Source organism: Haemaphysalis longicornis, unplaced genomic scaffold (genome assembly GCF_048455015.1).
Source record: "Haemaphysalis longicornis isolate Haplotype H1 unplaced genomic scaffold, Haemaphysalis longicornis Haplotype H1 scaffold_8, whole genome shotgun sequence".
In the NCBI taxonomy this organism is placed as follows: domain Eukaryota; kingdom Metazoa; phylum Arthropoda; class Arachnida; order Ixodida; family Ixodidae; genus Haemaphysalis; species Haemaphysalis longicornis.
Genome location: NW_027526445.1, coordinates 91960463 through 91983878, shown reverse-complemented (window position 1 = coordinate 91983878; position 23416 = coordinate 91960463). Strand labels below are relative to the sequence as shown.

The 23416-nt window shown below is 45.6% G+C and overlaps 1 protein-coding gene across 1 annotated transcript; it reads right to left on the bottom strand.

Moving 5' to 3' along the window:
* Window positions 1–16802: 16802 nt before the first annotated feature.
* LOC144148913 (uncharacterized) lies at window positions 16803–22403 on the bottom strand. The gene is made up of 3 exons (XM_077680443.1): window positions 22249–22403; window positions 21021–21109; window positions 16803–17458 (listed from the first exon to the last, which is right to left on the bottom strand). Exons 2-3 carry the CDS (start codon window positions 21085–21087, stop codon window positions 16914–16916), a joined length of 612 nt encoding a protein of 203 aa, XP_077536569.1. The 5' UTR covers window positions 21088–21109; window positions 22249–22403; the 3' UTR covers window positions 16803–16913.
* Between the last annotated feature and the right edge of the window lie 1013 nt (window positions 22404–23416).

Genomic DNA, 23416 nt, shown 5'->3' with positions numbered 1-23416 from the left:
ATGGCAATTCCTCAAGTATGACCAATGCGCAAAAACAGATAACATCAGAAACCACGGACGCGTTGCACGGCGGAACCGATACCGAAACTTTCTCGACCTCCCCCAAAAAATGTCACAAAACTACATTCTCACAAGTTTGCTTCATGCCAATAGCACTAAAATGTTTCTTTAAGAAACATAGCACTGACAAACGTACAATGTCGTATGCCTGAAATTTAGAACGCTAAACAGCGCCCAATCGTATTTCAATACAAGTTCGGCTTATACGAAACGTCACGCGATGTGCTTGGACGATGCACATCGTCCATCGATGTGCTTGGACGATGCCCAATGGACGATGGACGATGCCCAATGGACGATGGACGATGTGCTTGGACGATGCCCAAGATTTTAAACACTATGTATACGCAGTTGATTCCTTGTCAATGTTATCGGTTTAGAAGAAACTTTAGTATATTGGCAACAAGCACCGGTATCGGAATGTGGTTGTTGTCGTTTATTTTTGGAGAGTTCTTCAAACCTATATAAGTTTTGGTTCCCCGTAGCAACAGGATTGGTGTGCAAAGTTAACGCTGTGGTGGATGTCGTCGGCGGCGGCATGATAGGTCAGATAAGGCTGCCAACCGCGCTTAAAATTGTAACGTTCACTAGCTGACACGTTCGCAGTGGCTGCACGCTGGCCGCACAATCGGAGACGCTCAACGCTGATGCCCTCCTCCCTAAATTTCGGAGCTTGCCTTGCTTCTCTCTGGGTCGTAAAAGGCACATTCGCATGAGGCCGGCAGTTGCCACATTCGGTACTGTGCTTGCAAGTGGCCGGTGATATATAAACACAACGCCAACGAAAACTCTCCAGCGCATCAGTGTCTCTCTGCACGCGGTCTTTAAACTCACTCATAATGGAATTATGACTCCAGCGCAAAATTGTAAATGCAGTAGAGAAAACATCACCCATACAAAAATTAATCAACTGCCAAAAAAACAAATTCAACCTTAGACTCGAACCTCCTGCTACGATGCACTGCATCTAGTTCTTCAGAGCACTTGTCCATGGCACGTTTTTTTTCTGCATTAAAACATGCTGTCATTATGCAATACCAAAGTTAGCAGTTATTATAACACCACCGTACCTACAATAGACAGCTATCAAAACTTCAGCAAGCAGACAGACGCGTCCAACAGGGGCGCCCACTCTACTCGGTAATTTTCCGCCGCATAGATGCTCTGCACCCCCGCAGCGAGCTCCCAAAAGACATCCTCGTTGGGCAGGGGGGTTCCGCATGCGGGTCAGTTATTCGGCACTTCTAGAAGCTGTACAATCCCATCACAAAAATGTATCACAGGGTACTCCAGTGGGATCTCGAAAAGACAAGAAACGCATTGTGTGAAGGGTAACGTCTATGTCCCTTTTAACAGTTGGTTTCAAAACATACCCAAAAAACACCGCATCCCGGCACAAAATAAAGCAACAAATAATGCTTTCTAGTTGATATAAGGTGGAATTATTGGAGCAAGAGATAGACATGCGTTTGTCGCCCAGCAAGTTTTCAGTAGGAGTTTTGATGTAAGCAGCCCAATGGAAAATGTTTTTGCGTCCGCCAATTCCGTACAAGTTTGTTATCACTACAGAGACTGCGTTCTTCGGGCGGGAAAAAAGAGATCGCAAATGTGCGATCGTGGTGCTGAGCTCGGGGCTTGCTCACTCAGCGCAAAAAGTGTTCTTCGCACTCTGGATTTACGCTTTACAAAAAGAGTATTGGTGGATTTTTGGCTCATTAGCTACATTAAACTCGCTGAATCTTTTGCCACTTTTTTTATCTTAGACTTTCTACTAGCGTACCAGTTGCGCTATCAAATGCAGCCTACAGCTCCCGTGAAGCGAACTATGTGAAGAGTCGTAAGCCAATATACGTATTGCGTGTGCGCTAGCGTGGGGATACATTGACTTGGACTTTTTGCAAACTAGCACAAAAAAACCACATTCTTCCGGACACAATTCCTGTCATGGCTTAGTTTTAACTTAGGGAATGAATTGCGACGACCCGCTTGCGGCCGCCCTAGGTTCGGCGAGCCGCAAGAATATACTGAGCCTACCGAGCTTGCTCTTGTAAGCTGAGCCTACAACAGTAAGCGTGATACGAAACGTCATAGAAAATCGCCAGGAAGGGTGCAGATATTAGAAAAGCACAAAAAAATTAAATTTTCTACTAAGGAAGTCGCGTAGACGCACCCACGCTGGTCGAAACCCAGTAGAGGGACTCCAGTCTATAATCTCCACAAGTAATCCCGCCATGTTTACTATTTACTTCAACATCCTTTTTAGGTAATTCGACGTCCATACACAAGGTGTTGTGTATGAAACAGCGTCACCGGTGGTAAGCATACGTTTGTAGTCATTCCTGTTGTTAAGACTACAAATTCCTGCTTTCCGAAAAAATCGGTTCTCCGCCACATTTTACGTGCGTTAGAAAGGTGCTTTATACTATAGTTGGTGCATACTAACTAAATTCAAAACAGCGCAATAAGCCTTGCACAAAACAGGCCCGTCTGTCGTTGTTTCTCGTACCGTCTCCTTGCGCTGTTTTGAATTCAGTTAGCCATATTTATATGCTTGAAGAATTTGGCGGGTATCCGCTACCCTAGGCCGACACCATGATCAACAACAATCGTCCAGGTGTTGCCGTCCGTTAAACCGTCGGATACGTACTCAGACTGATTCGGTCCTGTCAGTCATGGAGAACTTTCACCGGCAAATTCAGAATTCCTTGCTTGGAGCCACAGCCGGCTTACGCCGCAATTCTACCACAAATATGTGTCTTCTGATTTTAAGACAAGTAGACAAAAATAAATCGTGAAGCTTCGTTTCGTAGCTGCAATAAAGAACTCGATAGGCTTTCACCGAACAACGTTGTGAACTCCAGAGGGTCAGGAGCCCTCGTCAGGCACTCAATGCCTTTAGCTCCTGCCCCTTCAGCAGGAATTGTTACAACGTCTGCTGAAAAATAAAGTCTTCTTCTTCTTCTTCTTCTTAATGGTCTCTCGCTGGGAAATGGAGGCCCGATAACACACTTTTGTGGGTGGGTGGCGTAAATACATTGCACTTCCGCCCTTGAGGGTCAATATCCCGCCGTTATTTAACTTACTCAGTTCCTTAACATAGTTGAGCAATCCCCGAAGAACAAAACTCAGATTTCCAGGCTTCATCCATTCAATCTGGTGAGGCCGGCATTTCGCACAGTGTTGCGCAGGATAGAAAGGCGGCGCAGAAGAATGGGTCAATTTTTGATATTTATAATATAAATACGTGGGCTGCAAGGTAGACAGAGTGAAGTTATTTGAATGGTATAAAAGGGACTTGTGCAATTACGCAACCCTACCTACTTTATAAAGGAAAATAACCAAGTGCACAATTCAGCAAGTGATTGTTTGCAGATTTCAGGTGTGCTTACTTAAGTGCTGCACGTGTCCATGCGGCGCGAGGGAACTTGAGTTTGTTCGTAGGAAGGTCTTATTTTTAGATAGGCGATTTGCGCGTTCTTTCTGAGTGGTATTTAGCAAAACCTCCTACGTCCGAACAAACGCCCACAGAGGCATCAAGGAGCATCCAATGCTACTGCAAAAATGTTCGTTGAGAGGGTTCTTCAGTCGATACGACAGTGATAGCATATATCTCGTAAACTGGCCCTTTCGTCTTCGTGAAGCTGTTGTTCAAAAATAGCTTTCCTGACCACGTGGAAAGGCCAACACCGGGAGTACATCTAAATTTTAACCATCGTGTACTTAGGAGAAGTTATATACTCGCACCTGAAACGCAAACGCTTTCGCCATTTATTTGCTGGATCGGGTAGTGAAGGAGATTGTAGAGTGGTTCGGACGTTCATATAATACGGAAGAACCTAAATATCCATCGAGATGAAAGATCCACCGAGACGAAAGCTTCAACGAGTCGGAAGGTCCCATCGAGCCTGAATGTAAAACGACATGAAAGATCCACCGAGTCGGAATATCCAATCGAGCCTGAATGTTCAACGAGATGAAAGGACCGCGGAGACAGAATGACCACTGCTGGACCTTTCATCTTGTTGGATGTTTTGTATCGTTGGACCTTTAGACGCTCAATCCAAGTAAATGAGCTGAGCTACCGAAAAGAAAATGCAAATGTTTACATACTAGCCTGCTGATCTTCATCATTTGCAGCCAACATCTGCACGGAAAATGGCGTTTCCTCAATCAATAATTGGAAAAAGGGCGCAGCCGAGGGCTATTATTTAATATTTTCTGCGCAATAGCTTTCACTTCCTATTTAAAAGTGTTAAAATGCACTGTTGCACTTATAATCTAACAACGGCAGTGTATTGACACATTAAAAACACAACACATTCTATCTGTTTTTTTTTAATTTTTAAGGAATAATTAAAAAAAGTCACAAGGTAATTGTCTAATTTAAAAATTAAGTTATTTTAAGGAACAAAATGTAATGTGTTATTCTGGTTACGCCGTATAAAGATGTTAAGTTTTCAGCCTGACTAAAAAAACTTTGTTTAGCAAAAAAGTACATTTTAAAGTACATATTACGCATATTTCCGTTCCTGTAGCAACATTGTGCTACATTCCGCGCCACTGATAAATAACAAAAATTTCTGTGTTTGCTGAAACAGCGATCTAGGTAAATGGGTTCTGTGCGCGTGACGAGGGTGCAATGTGCATTTAGTCGAATGTACACGTTTGTACGCGTAGAAAGCATGAAAGCCCGGTGGTTGCTCTTCGAATAACGATGATGGGTTGCGCTGCAGCCCAATGTAAACATTGGCACTATAGGTTGTATATATCAAAGTTCGGAGTAATAACAAGGCATCTGGTCTTATTCCGAGTTGTAACTTTTGTGTGTACGAAATGTGGATGAAAATACAGTCCCTTTTCATCCAAGCTGAATTTGAGTTCTAAGATTGAGGGTATGGAGCACAGTATTCCACATGATATCGGCTTTTCCATTTTTCTGGACAGCTCGCGTGCGTTTAAATACAGAAATAATCGGGCCACGCAGAGAAAGCGAAAGCAAAGGTACGTGTGATCACCTGAACCAAAGCAGATTTTGGTTGTTATCCTGAAGTTTTTGGTTTTTATCCAAAGCTTTAGGCTTGGAGAGCGAGGAATTTTAGAGGGACCTTGAGATGGTTGGGTGGATACGTGAGTGTACACAATTTAAGGTAAATTAATGTCTAAGAAATCACCTCATTCAATGATACTGTTAAAGAGATGAGCATGGGTATAGTAATTGCAAATCAAAAGGTCAAATGTTCGCCCGCGCTGCGATTATGTCTTGTTTCGTCTGCCTCCTCGCAACGCGCGAGTGTGACTTTTCAATAGTGACTCGGTCCTCGGTGACTTCTGCAAGAAGATCCAGTTGCGGGCGGTCTGCTACTGCAATATTCTGCACCGCAGCAGCTCTCTGATACGGAGACGCCTTATTTTTTGCGTTCCGTGTGGGCCGTATTTTATCATTTAGACTATAATTCCTCAATACTGCTCGCGGCTGAAAATCTGATGTAATAAATGGGGCGGGACTTGCGCGCTTCCACACCACATCGAATTATCGCGCTAAAAGAGAACGACTCTGTCACTGCATTCGCGGCTACAACATGTCTTGGTACTGATGGGAGTCTGAAATAACTGAGCGAATGGCTAAAGAATCTCCTCAAAATTTATTAAGTGAGCACGTACATACCTTCTGAACTGACGACTGTTTATGTATTGCTTAATTGGCCGCGCGTTCATGCCGACATCGAGACTGCTCGTGTTGTACGAACGCACGCGCACAGGTTTGCAGCGCTAAACACGTTTGCAGCTTTGCAGCGCTAAACACGTTTACAGCGCGGACGAAAGTGCCGGGACCGTGACGGCGTCTGCTACTCGCAGGTTCACCGATCGATGGTCGTACGAAGTGACATTTTAAGTAAAATTTCTAGTTTAAACTAATACTCTAGGTGACAAAGACTTCTCAAAAACAGTCGATCAAAAAAGAAGAGTGACGCAATCGGCGATGATCGCGCTTTAAAAAGCCAGCGAGTCCGGCGGACCCCAGGCTTGCCTGCTGCGGTGCGCCGCTATTTTGCGTACCTGCACACTATGCGTGCACTTTCATTAAACAGTGCTCGTTTGCGTCGCCGTTACGAATACATGGTGCAGCGTTAGCTTGCCGTTTTGTTGCGTGTCTGAGTGACAAAATGCCGCGACCGTCAGAAGCGTGAAATCTGTTTTGCGATTCCGAAATTAGTGGCCGTAAAACAAAGTGGTCGGGCGAACTAAGAGGCCGCTCGCTTTCCTTGTTTGTTCTCACTTTACTTAATTATGCTCTTGCAGCATACATTCCCAGTTCACACTTCATAGCCTAGAATGAGTTTCAGCAACGGCCGAGTTCCATGCAGCCGACACGGCGGAGGGCTGGACGGCAAATCGGGGAAGGGGGGGGGGGATTGGAGGAGGAGAAGGAGGGGGCTTTGAATGCAAAGAGAAAAAATTCAGCGAATTTCTAATAATATTTGACAATATTCTGGCGAAGTGTGAACATGGGGGGGGGGGGGGGGGGGAGGGGCAATTCAATTGGAGGACGCCAATTCTCTGTTCTTGTCTCACTGTCTAACACCATTTGAAGTCAAAACTGTCGTGCCGGCGTTCAGATTCGACGACCCCTGCACTAGAAAACCAACACAGTCAGTGATGATCGTATGTAAATATACGGGGCCCCGCGCTGTGTATTCGGCTGTGTTATGTTATGCTGTGCGTGTGATTTGGTGCGTGTTTTGCGTCCTTTCATAGCGCTTAATTTGTTTATTTAATTGGCGCTATTGCCCAACTTACTCGCTAGTATACATGTACCCTAATCGTGCTAGTATACATGTACCCTAATTCGTAAATCGTGCGTCGTAAAACGTTAGGCAAGAATCATTTAGTTTGCGAAAATACGAAACAAAAGTTCCACTCGTTCCAAAAGTGGTGCCAAGCCAGCAGTGTCAGCTGAGTCGGCTGCGCAATTCTCGCGTTCGCTTAAAGGGGCACTGACACAAAATTTTGAAGGCGAGGTAACTTCGGAGATAGATTGGTGGGAACACACATATATCATCTGCAAAATATCAGCGGCGAATACAGCCTAGAACATATTTAAAATCAATTTTAATGTGTGCGAAACGCAACCGAGCAGCCAGCAGAGGACCACGCGCAATCGACATCCCGAGGCTATTGTGTAAATAAACAACATCAAAACACGTCACGAGTTTGTGTTTGCCGCTTCCGCACTGCTGGCGTTTTTCGCCGGCTCGCCGCTCCAATCGGAGGGCCGGAGGGCGGAGCTTCTGCTCTCGAGAACGAACGACCCGATCGTTGGCGGCGGAGGCGCCGTGATTTCGTCAGCTCATCGGGCAGCTGGCCGCGACCAGAGTTCTACAGCGATTCCAGGCACTCTGTTTCTATTACTGTTTATTACCATTGGATGCGAAAACGCGCCGGAGGCCCGAAAAGCCCACTGAGCTAGCCGCACTGTCGCTGTGCAGGCGGCGGCCACGGCCGCGAAGTGGCCCAGGCTGGCGCAGGTAGCTCGAGTGATAGCTTGTTACCGCTGCACGAAATTGTCCCCAAGTCCCAACCATAGTGGCTTACATGAGAAAGGAGTTAATGATGCGATCGCGGGTTGCATTAAAAATTGTCATCTGCACCGCTTACGAGAGCGGCACTCGAATATCCGCCTCAGTGCTAAGCCGAGCACATCTGTAGGCGGACCTGTAGGCAGACCGGCCGGCTGCTCCCAGCGCGCGTCTTGCCACTTACCGTCTCGAGCGTCGCGCGTCGTTCTTTAGTCGCGGTAGCATTCGCACTCGCTACGCCTGCGTCACATCCACGGTCGCTTTATAATTAAGCGCCTCACGAGATCAGTACGTGGCGGCATTCGCAGAAACTGCCGTCGATGCGGATTCGACAGTGCTACGGCGGCTCTGCTCTGTGATATCCCTCCGACGGTCACGTGGTCAGCTTTGTTCACACAAAATCCACAAAATCCATCGTTTCGCGGCACTCGCTGAAACCGAAACTGCGACTGGCCGCATTGAAAATGCCTCTAATTAAACAACCGTCGCACGCTGAAGCAAATGAGGTTTCTACAGGTTATAAGTAGGTCACTAGCTACTTATCGCGACAAAAAAAAACAAGATGCAAAATTTTTGTGTCAGTGCCCCTTTAAAGCTCCCGATGAAGCAACCTTTTCCAGTTACCTCAGGATGTAAGATGAGCAGCGTTCCGTGTTTATGCTACTCGTGAACTTTCCTTTGTCGACCGCACGCAAGAAGAAAAAAACTGTAACTGTCGTCAAACAGTTAAATCACCCGACCTAGCAATACTGTCCCACGCCGCGACCACCGCGACAGCTCGCTCAAAAGAAAGCCGACAAATCGGCTTCTTTTAGCGGATATTATTTTGTTTAGCCTCTGCAGCTACTTTAAGGGCTATTTCATACAGTATGTAGTCATTAAACACGCCGCAAAGCGCCACAACCAACTTTCACTCTGGCTTGTAATTGAAAACACACTGAGGGCGGCGAGGGTCGTCTGCTTTTGTACTACCCAGAGGCGTCGGCCGCTAGGGGCGCTGCATGTCGCCAAAACTCCAGCGCAGGAGGCCTATAAGTAACACTACTGGAACCACCACGGATCGATCCTGGTCCAGAAAGGAAGCGGTGTGAGCCCCAGTCGTCTTTGCGACGAAACCGCGCCCATACGAGGAAACCGTGTGAGACACGCTGGTTTTGAGATCAACACTCCTCCATAATATTGCGCTAAACATGAAAAAGAATACACAACACACAAGTCACGTATTGTGTCCCGCAGCGCTGGAGCATACTGTTGCCGGGGTAAGTGAGGGAAATGAGGAGTCTTTTGAAGCCATCAGTCAGCCAGCGCTACCACCGATAACGGTCGTGCGAACGGTTACGGCCAAGCCGCATTTTTGGAGTCCCATGATCAGCGGACGCAGCCCTCCTCTCCCTGCATCATTGATAATTGCGAAAGTATCTCAGCGCGCTCTCCTGGTGTGGCTTTGGAATCACACGCCCCGCGTCAGCAAGCACACATACCGTAAATTAGTAACAGGAGATGGGGACGCCATGTCAAATTCCCTAATCGGGTGTTCGACACTCTTTTAAATTAAGGTTTCTAGCTCTACCAGCCAAAGGTTCCGTCGTGTATGGCACACAAAATTCTCAACCAGGCGAAATAAAACTATTTCACCGCCACGGATCGATCCTGGGCCGGAAGAGAGGCGGTGTGAGAGCCCGTCGTCTTAGCGAATCAACTACGCCCACACTTGGTGACAGACGCCGGTGTTGATTCAGCGGTTGGGGAGGGGGAGGGCACTTTTTGGAGGCAACACGTAAAACAAGAGTGAGGGGGAGGCAGCCAGAGAGACGACGCAGTTGCCGCGCATGCCGTCCTCTCCTCACCCTTCTAAAGGCGCTCCAAGTTTTCTTTCTGCCAATGCATGGCCGTCTCTCGTCCCCTGCCCCTTCCATTTCTTACACGTCAGGGAGCAAAGTAAAGGCCACTAGTGTAAATAGAACATCGGACTTGATCAAAGGCATTGAAGTAAAGATGAACGACTACATCACACAGAGCAACGATAAACGTTAGGAGTGCGGCCGCTAAAGCCTTGAACGCACATCAACATTGGGGGGAATAGCGTGACTTTCCTATCACGCTCTCCGCGGTTCACTCTACGTTTCGCGCGCGCGACGGGCAACGTGGGATATTCCCGTTTTGTTTAGCACAGTAAATTTATGCTACCCACGAGACCGACACAACTCCACAGTTCACACGAAAGTTTAAAAAATACCCATAAGTCTAAGTATAGGGAACGACTAACCCGAGAATAGTCAGTACCGCCTACCGCCACAGCAACCGTGAATATACGACTAAGCGACGCCACACCGTAAGGGGACACGCCGACACGAGAAATGTACGCACCATCACCTCTCTAAATTTAATGCTGGGTACGCAGCCATAAATGGCAAGCCGACTCCCACCCACGAATACACAAGTGTAGGTGAATTACGGCAGAAAAGGTTCCGCGCACACGAACAAAGCGCAAAGAATCGCTATGTTTATCGGGCGCAGTGAGGAACATGTCACTGAACAACAACCGTTACAGAACACAAATAGGCAGCACTCACATTTTCAGCGCCTCCTCTCAAAACTGCACTTTGTCGCACATCAAATACCGCCCGAAGATATGAAGAAATCCACAGGATTACGCCACAACCATATCGGTAATGGTTCCGGCCAGTCTGACCGAAAATTTCTCTAGTACATCGGGCGCATAACAATTCGTTGTTCTGCGCCACAACCAAATTACTGGTTCCTGCCAGCCTGACCGACAATTTCTCTAGTACATCGGGCGCATAACGCAAGCAGTCGACAAAACCGTCGTAGAACGCCACTGGTTGCGCTGCATGTGGAAGAAGATAAAACTAGCTCAGTAAACGTTGAGCGATAGGGGCGCTGCTGTCGTTTGGAGTGTGGGAAGAGCAGTCCCGTTTCCCACTTATCGTCGCTGCACCCGTTGCAGTCCCACTATACCATACATCAGCCAAACGGCTCTGCCTTGCGTCTGCCGACGCATGCGCATGGAATGCAGCACTGAAGGGGCGGTCGTTTCGTAATGGCTTCCGCCAACGTTTTCTATCTTGGTGGCTTGTGCAATGCGCGACGTGCCCCCTGACCAGTCCGCGGAAGAGATCCCAAGCTCGGCACCCTTGATCACTTTTACGTGCTGCCGAAAATGGGAATGCGCCTCTAAGCGGACGTCTACGTGGCGCTGAGTCTGGAACAAAGAGCTAAGATATTAGGCAATTTAACACATTAGTTGGGCTAAAGTAGCTTCTCGTCGCGGGCTGTGAGCGCGTGCGATATGTGCGCATAAGCTTTCATGACAGCTTTTTTGCGTTGTTGTTTGCAGTGAACACGAAACGACGCTGCTTTATTGAGCGCGTTCTCTTCACAACAACCTTTCCAAAACCAACTATACTGCGACACTCTTTGATACCAACGTTATACAAAACTACGTCCGTGTCGTGAAGCCAGAGTGAGATAGCTAATTAGTGAGTAATATTACATCTGCCCGTTTCCCAGCAGTTTTTCCTCCTTACACCAATACTCAACGAAAACAGCAACTGGAGGACCAGAAGGAGAGGGCAGGTCATTCGGTGAACGTGAGTTACTATGACAGGGCACAACATGACAAGGCACATGATAACTATGACAAGGCACAATAAAAAAGGTAACACTACGGATTTTTCCAGTGCCTTAATGCATAATTGCAAATAGAAATGCCATTTCAGTAATAATACGTAGATAGTAATGCACATGCCGCGTGGTAGGTCTATTTCTCCAAGATTTCTGTCGTTCTCCTTCTGAATGGCATCCATTGAACCATTTCGCGCAACGAGGCTTCTGTTTTTGCATGTGTAAATTATTAGCAACCACGAGACGAAAATCACACACGAACTTCTAAACTGCATGCGTAGCATTATGTGTGCAGTGTAAAATGTGGCGCAGTCTGTTAACATTATGTATGTACAGCATCATCGCATTAGTAACGTAGACTAAGTACCTATTTCAACGCAGGGTGTTTGTATTAACGTATGTATTAAATGCGTTTGCGAATGTCACAGTTAGGGATATTAGTTAAGGTGGCGGAAACCAAACCATGGTGGCAGGCGGGTTGATTCGCAAATTAGTGGACCATAAGTGGACGACGGACTTGAATTTTCTTAAAAAATTATCCGTTCCACCAGGTGAAAACTACTTTCCTTTACAATGGGAACTGTTTTTTTCTTGCACTAATTTCCCAAGGGAAGTGCATGTATCAGTACAAGGAGAAATTACTCTCCTACAGCACCGTGCGGATTTAAGCACATCGGGCTATAGCAAGACAAGGTGCTAGGGCGTTGTGTTGCTTAGCCCACGGACGCGAGTTCAATACTCGGGCTGTGGGGCCGCTTCTGTAATAAAGGCAAGGAACGAAAATACCCGTTTGATAGGAGCTTCGGTGCAGGTGACAGATACCCCAGAGGTAAAACTTATCCTGGACTCTTCCAATACAGCACTCCATATCACCTGTGGAGCGTCGGTACGTTAAACCACATTATCAAGCAATAAAATAGTTTTTTTTCTTTTAGAACTTTCCTGATACAAGTATAACAGTCAATATAAACACAAAGAGAATATACTCGCGTAATACACTAATTATTTTACCACCTCGTGCTATTTGCAATATTAGGTAATTACGTCGTAATAATATAATTCTGGGAACGGCTACGAAACATCTTAAGGTATGCCTTAAGAAAAATTATACATTAAGTTACGTCAGGTAGAAATGAGAGAATAATCGTTTTTGAGTAGTAATAAGTGGCCTGAAGGATGCGTGCGTGCGATGTTTCCTCGACCAGACCATCTGCTATTTTCTCCAACAAAAAATAGGAGTGCTTCCGTCCGACTCTCAGCACATCTCTAACCATACCGAAGCGCACAATCGCTCGGGGTCGCAAGTTTGTCCAATTACCACAATGCTGCGTCTCAAAGACTGGGTGGCCTTTCAACTCAAATGACACCACACTACGCAACACTCATCACAACGCCTCAAGTAAAATGAAAGCGCCACAAAATTCCCCATCCATGCGAGTACGCACAATGTGAGGCTCATGATGTCCGAGGAAGAAACACGCAGGAACATTCTACAGGTTTGACAACCACGTTATTTCGCAGCCCAACAGATTGGCAGGCCCGGGAGTATCTCGAAGCCACCATACACAAACGTCATGATTGCATCATGACCAAGACCCGCTGCCAGCCTGAGGGCGACGACGACGACGGGGAAGCCATTCCCACTTGTTTGCCCGATTTCCGCTCGTTTCAGGCGCCGGGTCCCGCCGCCGCCTAGGCAGAATGATTTTTTCGACCATAGCCCATCCAATCGCTTGGCTGCAGGAAGGCCGGTCACCCGGCGGTAGTGGCTGGCGTAGATTCCGGTGCTATTCGTTGCAGGACACCTCACTTTCACTGCTTTGTGCGAATGACTCCTATACTTGAAGCAGCGGGCAGCGGTTGTCCACTGTGTCCGATCATTGGCCGAAATCTTTATCTGTTACCTCGCCGAACTGGGAGAAAACGCTTCATGCCTGAGGTGTTCCCAGCCTTGCAAGTTCACATGCTCGCAATACCACGTTAAAAAAAACTGCGAGTGAAATAACGGGGATGATTACCCATAAAGACCGCACAAGCTTGTGTTTTTGTCCCTGCTAATTTGCGAAGTTTGTTTTTTTAGATGCACCATTACCAACTCGCCCAACGTTCACCCTTTTATCGCAATATCACGACATCAGCAACCGCTATTTGTAGCCTCCCTCATTAAGAGACTGGTCACCTACTATTGTGGAATTTCAGTTTCGAAACACCTTTCCTGGTTATTTGGCAACGAGCGTTCTTCCATATAGCGTTGTCAACATCCAACAGAACCATGGCAAACTCCCTCGCGATTGCTCATAACATTGTGGGGACCAGCACATCTAATTTTTACATAACCAAAATGTCCAATTATGCGACTTCATATTGTCGAGTGAAGCGTATTTCTATTGTGCAATTTCTATCGTACTCTGCTACTCTTACATTTTTGAACTCCTCCGAATAAGCGTTTCGAGTGGGGCCAGTTTCTTCATTCTGAACTTACAAAACAGTGCAAATGGCAGGGACTAAGAAAGAAGACACAGACAAGCGCTGACAAACAACTGAGCATAATGTTTTGCAACTTGCTTATAAATACGTTTGCTACACACAAAATGCAATTCAACAAAAACAGAAGATTTACACAACGATGAGAAGACTTAATCACGTGTTTTCGTATCTACACTCCCACGTTTACCCATTCAGGTAATTTATCTCTTTTCTACCGATGGCTTACTGACGCCTTTTTAAATGCGGAGCATTTCTTAGGCTCTCCTGGTACTCCGTCGTTGATGGCGGCGCCGTACACACGCTTACTCCGCATACGCAACTCTCCTCCTTACACCCACAACTCCGCGATACTACACTATAAAAAAGAATTAGTTAGCGGCTCCCGCTTTCGATTCCACGACTTTCTGGCCGCAACGGGAGGTACGCGGTGCTCTTCCCACTACTCTACACTTCCGGGACAGGAGCAAGTGCTACGAACGCGCCTTATGTCCTTGACTCATTCAAACTACGTCAAGAAGCTACTGATACAACGAAGGCACGCGAATCTGAACGTCAACGGAAACGACGAACTGAAAACATTAGAGGGGGATGCTGAATTTCCCGTGGGAAAGCTGTGGCGGGAAGCGCCACGCGCCTTGCAGCTCAACCAGCCCTGTCCGCAGCGCCTCTGATGCTGATTGTGGCAGGATGCCCCAAGGGATTGGCCAACCAAAGAATCCATCACGAGATAGGTTCGCGTTCAACCACCGTCGTCATCTTCCCGTAGGCGAACCGCCGAAGAAGAAGAACGAGAAGACAAAGCTGCGAAGAGGAGGGCGCGTACATTGCTCTCAGCCGGTGCACCAATGTCAACAACCTTTACCTCACCAAAGCTGACGGAGACTACCGATTCTACCACAGAGACAACATCGACAAGAACATGATGGACGAGTTTCGGCGCCTCGAGAACCACTGCCTACTCACCGTGACACAACAGCACTTGCGTGCCTTTGCCACCGGTGTGGACCCGGACGCGGAATTCCCTCTGGCGCTAGTAAAAATCAGATCACTCAACATAACGGCAACACAATGGAACCACACGGAACCGCCACGATGCTTCGCATCCTCATCAGGGTTCCCCACTGGAAGATGGTGTAATGTTTTTGTTTTGTATCGCAATTGCGAACGCTTCGTGTATCTACCTCGTGTATGTATCTCTGTACCTCGTCAAAATGGCGCATTTATCCAGATGGGCCACGCAGCCGCATGATGTGCAATTAAGTGCGAGGTTGCTTCCCGTGAGTGTCTTCAGCCAGTTGGCGTGTTCGCGGAGCCGATCATTCACGCATCTTCCAGTTTGCCCAATGTACGAACGACCACAACGAAGGTACAGAGATACAGTCACGAGGGAAATACATGAAGCGTTCGAAATTGCGATAAAGAAAAATGCGTCAGTAAGCTGTCGGTGGCTTTAACACTAAAAGGGATAAATTACCTGAATGGGTAAACGTGGGAGTGTAGATACGACAAGATGTGATTACGTCTTCTCATGGTTGTGTAAATCTTCTGTTTTTGTTGTATTGTATTTTGTGTGTGAAAAACGTATTTATAAGCAAGCTGCAATAAATTACGCTCAGTTGTTGGCCACCGCTTGTCTGTGTCGTCTCTGTTAGTCTTCGTCATTTGCGCTGTTTTTGTAAGTTCCTTCGAATAGTTGTGTTGCTAGTGCTATTAAATTACGCGCCTTATTTTCGGTATTACATGTCACATCTGTTGAAACATGGCATTCGGGGAACAACTAAGCTGTAAAAAAATCGGAATAAAGAAACAATTGAGAAATCATTCTATCATTTACAAGCCATATAGACAGCAGAGCTGTGTAGTGGAACTTCTAGTTCAATCCTCTCCTTTACACACACGTACGTTGCGGTCAACCTGAATGTGTTGTAATTTAGTGGGGAACTGTTTCTTGCGAGAGATTTATCAATTGCAGAAATATATAGCCACAGGAAGTGTTCTTGCCCATGTCTTGTCGTCTGACTTGTTCGTGTGGATTCCTCTTGGCAGGCCCTTAAGAACAGAAATTATCTCTGACCTTCGGAGAAATTTGAATAAATGAGGCGCCTTTGTTTTTATCTTGCGCCCTTTTCTTTTTCGTTTTTTTTCACAATAATAAACATTATTATTACTGCACCATCTTGCTTCGGGGAAACTGTTGGGTCGTGTCCGATCTCGTCTTCCCCTGTGGTATATGTGCTTGTGGTCTGTTATTTGGGTTCAGCGAGCGAATATCTTGCGTTCACACTGTTCACTTCCATCTTTTTTCTGCACACGGAACTTGCAAATAAAAATTCAAGTTATTCGATAATTAAGACTTTTCTATAAAATATGTGGATTGCGTTTACAGAGTTCTCCTGTAAGATTAGGACTTCAGTGGATAAATACTGACTTCATTCATCACTGCTCCAATCTTTACTATCGTGTGTTTAACGGTTGCTGTTTACTATTCATACGTAGTCCCACGTATGTCGAATGGGGCTACTTTCATGTTGCGCATTTCCATCGTAGCCGCTAATACACACTTGCATGTAAACACTTATTTTTTTCGTGATTAGTATGTTCAAAATAATGGAGACGTAAATCAAATGCAGATCAGCATCCAAAAATAAGAGGAGCGTTAGGCGTCCATGTGTTAGAGAAGAGAAAATACTGCCTCTTTGCCCAATATGTGTCAGGAAAATAGAACAAAAAAACGGCCGAGACACAACCCCACTATTTATGACACACCAAATGAAGAATTTCATCAAACAAAGCTGTTTGGCAAGTTGGTGCCTTATGTTTGAAAAATAAAGCATGACTTGGACGACAGTAAAGAAGGGCGCTTGTCCCGTCATCCTTCTTCACGGTCGTTGTCCAAGTCGGGCTCTATTTTTCAAACAACTGGAGAATATATGCACCATTTGGAGAGGACAAGCAAAGAACTGGCTGTGGATTACCATAACTGGCTGTTAGGACTGCGTTAGTTGTATTACTGTAAGGACAAAGGAGCTCGACAATTTTTGACACGTTATTTAATACGAATGGGAATTGGTGAATTCACGCCCGGGCAACAATGCACTCGCGTCTTGGGATGGCGAATAAGACCTGCGGCAGCTGTTGGATCCCTTAGATTCCCGCCAACATCTTCTGCATGCGCCACGGCAGGTTCTCAATCCAGAAGTCTTTCACGAAGGGAGTGAGCAGCTTGCCAACTATCGATGTCGCCTTCTTCATCACGTCGCCGGCGCCATCGAGCTTCACGTCCACCGACTCGATCCATTTGGGCGAAACCCTTGTTGGCCGAATCGCCACCTTGCCGTCGATTTCTTCAACGTCAAAGCCAATGCAAAGCTTGATTACGTTGGCCTGGGTTGAAACCACCCCAGACTTGCCTCCGCAGTACTTCCAGGGAACAGAAATCTTGAGTGGCGATCGGGCTAGCAGGTTAACTGAGACGTGAGGCTTTCCTTCCTTGCAGTAGGCCTTCACTGTGCCGTAACGTGCGAGGTTTGAGAGTCCCGTCATGGTTAGATCGCCAAGCGTAAATCCTGGGATCAAATCGTGTTTGCGCGAATCTCCGGCGCCATGTGGAAAAACGTGTTCTGCCGGGATTTTAGCCAGGAACTGGGTCGCCAGCTCTTCCCAGTCTTCGTCCGGAATGTGACACTTTTCTGTAGAAATGTGAAGAGAGAAACATTACGCTTTCAGCGTCAATAGTTGTCATTTTTCTTATTTTAACGAAAATATTTACTTAATTTATTTGGAACGCAGCCTCTTTCCCGCTTGTGACCCTAAGTATTCAATAGAGGGTGTTCGATCCGCTGTATCCAGCCAGCAAAAAAATAAGTAGCACTGGTTTGCTCATTGGTTTGAACACCACCAGATTGCTATCGTATTCCTACTAAAATATTTAGGGCGTTAAAAGTCGTTTCACAAAAGCCCCGTTTTGGATAAACTATGGGTAAACTGACATACGTTTTGTTGATAATAGAATCACTGCTATGGATCCAAAACACTGGCGTAGAACCAGAAGCTATTAGAGGTTTACTACCACTAAGAAAACATAAAAAGCTCCAAGGTGACGCCCCACGCCTTTGTTTAGACAGTGAAAACGGCTGTGCGAGAGCTAACTTCGAAGCTTTGCCGCTGTGCAGCCCCTCGTGGTAGAAAGTGCTGTTTTGTTTCACAATGGTGCGGGTAATCTGCCGGGGCGAGTCAAGTAAACGCTCTGTTTACATATATAGTCTTCTCAGCTTTGAGAAATATTCTAGGGTTTGCGTAACTAGCCCAGCATTTATTGGGCTCCATATTTGTCTCTTAAAGGACAGGCTATATAGTTTATCAATATTTTTGGATAACAGGTGGTCAGAGGAATGACGTTTCGAGTAGGCGAAATTTTGATATTTTTTCGCCTAATTCCGAGAGATGTCTTTGTAGCCTCTGCTTTTGTTAAGTTAATTCGGTTTGTACGTTTTGGCCAAAAAATAAATCAGGTTTGGGGTGAAAACTGTACACATGCACATATAAAGAGTACCACAAAACTGATAATATAGCGAGCTATACAGTAATATAACTATTAAACTCTACGGTCTTCTTAGCGGTCTTCTCTACGTTCTTAACGGTCATCAACGCAAAGATGAAATGCGGGTGAGTTGTTGAGGCAAGTTGTACCACAGCGCCAGCGAATACACACGGGTTAACGCAAGAGCACAAACAAAGCGCCTCGTTCGTCCTCGTGCTTTTATGAGTGATCTTTCGCTTGAGCTGGGATGTAACTGCCATATGCAGTGTAAAAAGTTCAATTCTTTGGCATTTTTAGCCAGTACAAAAATCTGGCGATTTTTTAAGTACTCTGAAATTCGCCAAAAACGTATAAATAAAACATTTTTAAGAACAAAGGCATGAAATCACGCCGACTCCAATACAGTACCGTTCTTTCATTGGCCACAAATTGCAATGATGAAACGTGTGATTTTTAACAAACCCAAAGGATGCTAAGCATTTCGAGTAGCCTCTAAATTGCGTATTTAACTTTGTTTGCCAAGTTAATAAAATGTAGAAACCGCACATTAGGGAATAAAAGCGAGTTTTAGGCGCCAAAAATTCGCTTGCAGCACAATGTTTTAGGATAGCAACGTCCGAACTTTAAATCAACTCTCAAGCGAATACGTTTATATACGGCAAAAAACTGAAATTTTGATTGTTTGTGCTGGTACAAACGGGCAAACAGTTGAACATTGCCCTTCAACCGACTTATTAAACTCCTTCACTAATAGCGAATAATTCGCTCGGTTCAACAAACACAGTGCTAACATTCACGTTCGACGACAAGTCTCGCTTAATCCAGCGTCGCAGATAAAGAAGAGGCATTAAAAAGACTACTTGCGAGCTTGCAAGACGGATTTATGAATGCTCTATACTCGGGTGCAAGTTAATGATGTTAATGGCTCATGAAGTGTATCACTCATCCTAAACGTCGGCACCGGATGTCAGTGCGGGCTCGTGTTTGAAACGACATCGCAAATAATGCGTGACATCGCCTCCTTCTTTTCCGTAGTTTTTTGTCCCTGCAGTAAGTTATAAGCACATTAAGTCAGAAAGATCACTCCCGTCATGTTCAAAATACTCTAATGAAGCGTGATTTGCGCAGCGCGGAAGAACATCCGGTGGTGGTGATGAGGCGCAGAGACAAATTCCGCTGTTCTTCCTCAGCGCCGCAAATAAAAAAGTGTAGTTGATATGTGGCGGACTAAATTTGATTACGACACAACAAAACAGTCACAAATAATAAATGCAAGAGAAACTAAAATCTATCAAGAAATTATTACGCTCTTACGTAAGGGTTGTTAATTACAATTCTAGCGTATGTCTTATAATGCTAGCCAAATTAAAGAATAAAAACGTCCCAACGCTGTCAATAGACTTCCTCAAAATTGAGTAGCGTTTTCCAGGAGGTGTTTAGCAGCCAAAGAGATTCCTAATGAAAAAGCGAGTTTTAGGGTCTATCTGCAGAGCGAATTATAAGGCTTAACTCGTCGCTGTGGCTCAGTGGATAAGGCGTTGTGCTGCTGAGCACGAGGTCGCGGGTTCGATTCCCGTCCTCGGTGGCCGCTTTTCTGATGGAGGCGAAAAGGAAGGCCGCCCGTTTGCACGAGATTTCAGCGCACGTTCGAAGGTCCCCAGGTGGTGAAAATTATTCCTGAGCCCTCCACAGCAGAGTGCCTCGTTGCCTGCGTTGCCTCGGTGCGTTACACCCTACAATCAATCAATCAGTTTATCAATTTTAGGGCATACGGCCAGGCAGCAGCACAGTTATATTTCGCTGTTACCTCCTCAATGAGGAAGCGATTTTCTTAAGAAAGGCGTGTTTGATGCTCAACGACTGCCTTAAAAATGGAGTTCGATTTGAGAGGGCTCCATGATACGAGCATGAGAATGCTGCTGTTAGAAAAGTGCTTTTCGAAATGCAAGCGGAACGTAGTCAAAGCGTCACTGGGAAAATTGTTAAAGCAATAGCTGACAACCACCGTCTTGTTATATAATTGTGCTTATTGTCACTGCGAATGAGTTTCTCACTTTGCTGGTACTAGCGGTTGTTTTGCGAGGATTGGCTGAAGTAGACGACCGTGTTGATGCCAAAACTTTTTAAATAGTCTGTCAATACTAACCAGGAATGTGAATAACGATCGCTAACTGCACTCGAAAGCGAGGCTTCAGGCCTAATGGTGTTCCGCAGAGGCCGTTTTCTAAAATACGCGTTGAAAAGAGGCATTTAAAGAAGTTAACAGAAATGTATGCACAAATGCAAAAATAGACATTTAGAGGCCTTATAAACACCATAAAAACCCTTCTTGACCTCTAAATTACCTTTGTATATCAAAGTGGCGGGGACGGAGCCCTATGGACAGATTAGACATTCGCCTAAAAACCGGTCTGTAGGGATAAGATATACTACCCTCAGATTCAAAAAAGACGTATCACGTGTTTTAGAACAGTAGCGAATATCTGAGGAAAATGTCTAATAAATGTAACTTTGATGTTTTTTCGATCGGCCCACCATTTGGTGACGCTAATAATTCCGTAGGTTTATTTGTATCGTAGGAAAAAATGGTCGAATTATATGTTCTGGGGGACTACTGAGATATGGCAAGCGAACGCTTCCTCCCGATCAGTAATTATTTTTGTGCCATTCGACAAAAAACGGCCGGACTTTGCCTGGATTGTCACACTTACCGGGAATAGCTGTTACTACAGCAACCACGCAGCAAACAGCCAATCCGCACAAGTAGGACGACATCATCGTAGGGCGCCTGCAGTCTTTCCTGCGGGCAATGAAAAGCTGATTTTAAGCAAAGGAACTTCCGGCCAAACTAACATAGTGGGTCGCTTGGAAGACGCTCTGGGCGCTTTCCTACTTCTCCTAATATTGCTCATGGTAGGCAACGTTTTTTCTGGTTTCAGAGAAGAAGGCGCAAAAAAGTATTAGCATTTTACGTGGAAAAGTGAAATCGTGTTCCAATTTATTCGAAGAAAGAGCGCCGAGCTAAAAAAATCATCCTTCGTAAACAATCTGTCGCGTTACGCATCAAAAGGCCGAATACCAGAGTGAGGGTTCTACATTTGAAGCATGTGCATCCGAAATCCCATGCAGTCAGATAATGACAGCCGCATAATAATCAAGAGAACTTAGCAACAATTTCCAGCGAACATGTAATATAGCTTGTTGGACAAGCGTGTCTTCTTCAGCAATATAGAAAGAACGCGTCTGTAATTAGGCGTGGATCCCTCAAAAGCCGAGCTCTTACTTGAATTAACACAAAGCGAAATTCTCCACCTCCGTGGTGAAATCATCTGTCCAGAAAATTTGACGTAAACAAGGAACAATTGACACGAGATCTTACACGCCTGGCACTTCTCATAATGGTTCGCATATAAGAATGGCGCCCTCAGGTAAAAAAAGAAATATCTGTCTTACTCTATAGTAGAAATTTACTTGGAGCTTTACGATATAGTGATCATGATTTTATTCGAACAAGCTCTCTACCCTTGATAAAGACAACTGGACCGAGGAATTTCTTGAAGTTTCAAATTCTATTCGTCTGTGTAACTGCAGCAACGTTAAGTTTAGAACTCTTAACAAATGTCCGCTTTCAATAAATTGTAAAGATAGTATTTTTCGCGCATTTCTGGTTTGCATTTCTTTATTCTTCCCTCTCCCACTACTCTCTCGGGTATATTTAGTGCTGGCCATCCTAGCATAAAATTCGACAAGTAGGTTCATTCGGTGAAGACATCGTTTTACTCGCCGGGTAGCGTTTTAAAATTGCTAGTTTTATAGAAATACCCATATCACGTTCCGAACTCATGAGGTTACGTAAATTTTGCTTTAAATAAAAAACACGTTTCGTGTCAATGCACAACATTACAATCTTCCTAACATAAAGAAAACGACTAAACTTACCCCCGATGGTATGTCGATTATTCCTTTTCAGCAACGCAGCGGGGTCTAGATGCTCAGCCGCTGCGCAAAAATCCTCCAGCGAGTTATGCCACACTGCGAAGACCGACGGTATTTATATACGCGTTGGGAAATGGGACTATATTTAACCTCTAGTAGCTTTGAAGACACAACCAAAGGTTGTCGAAAACCTTTGATTCCTAATGTACTATTCACGACCTGTTAATGTGAAACTCCTGCCTCAGCAAACACATTATGAATGGTGTCCGCTTTCTGTTTCTGGCAGCCGGAGGCAAGGCTATCCGGACATCAGTCCGGCTGCGGCCATGCATCGTTTCGTATTTCACGCACGTAATCCTGAGTGCTCGGCGGAAACCGAAAAAAAAAGCGCTTTGAACCGCCAAAGCGCGGTAGGAAGAAATAGGTGCTTGGGTACATTGTTTCCGCACGTTTGCGCGCTTCAAAACGAAGGAAAGCGAACAATATAAAGAGATTACGCCATTACCGTTTTAAAACCTTGAGCCAGCCGTCCCCGTCTCGTTGTACCGATAATCGTTATGTGCGGAAGCTCGCGCCAAGGCTATGTCGTGACCGCGTACCTGTGTACGTCGACCCGACAACTTCTTTCCATTCCGAATATCCGAAAGAGACGGAAGGTTGTTTGACATCGTGCCAGCAAGCCGGGTAAAATGGCAAATGTGCATCGCTTTTCTAACAGGGTCACGGGTACTTATGCTCCCTAGCCGAGGGCCTAATATAACCGCTCTTGTTTTTAGATGTACGCTTGTGTGCGTCCTTGAAGAGACTTGTTTTCACCGTTTTCTTTTCCTCAATCGCTAGCGCCAGCTTCCTGTGTTTTGAAGTTTGCGATTTTAAACGCAAAACTGTGGGGTAGTTTAGAGAACGTGTAAATTTCCCTTTTGGTCACCGAACGTGATATAGTGCGACGTCATAAAACAAAACAGGTACGTGCGCCTTTTGAATCAATTGTTTCGGACTGGTATTAGGAAGGGTCATTCGGAGAGGGATAAAAATATCGGTACATTGGTGGAACCGAAAGGTTGTTAACTGATCATTCCGGTCGTTCATCGGCATCGAGGCCCGACAATTCAGAAAGGGGGAATCCAAAATATCACCCGCACCACAATTGGGAATTTCGTAGAAGTTTTGA

Coding starts and splice junctions, on each gene's coding strand:
- LOC144148913 (XM_077680443.1), bottom strand. CDS start 21,087: ATGATGTCGTCCTACTTGTGCGGATTGGCTGTTTGCTGCGTGGTTGCT. Junction 17,459..21,020: donor TGTAGTAACAGCTATTCCCG/GTAAGTGTGACA, acceptor ACATTTCTACAG/AAAAGTGTCACATTCCGGAC.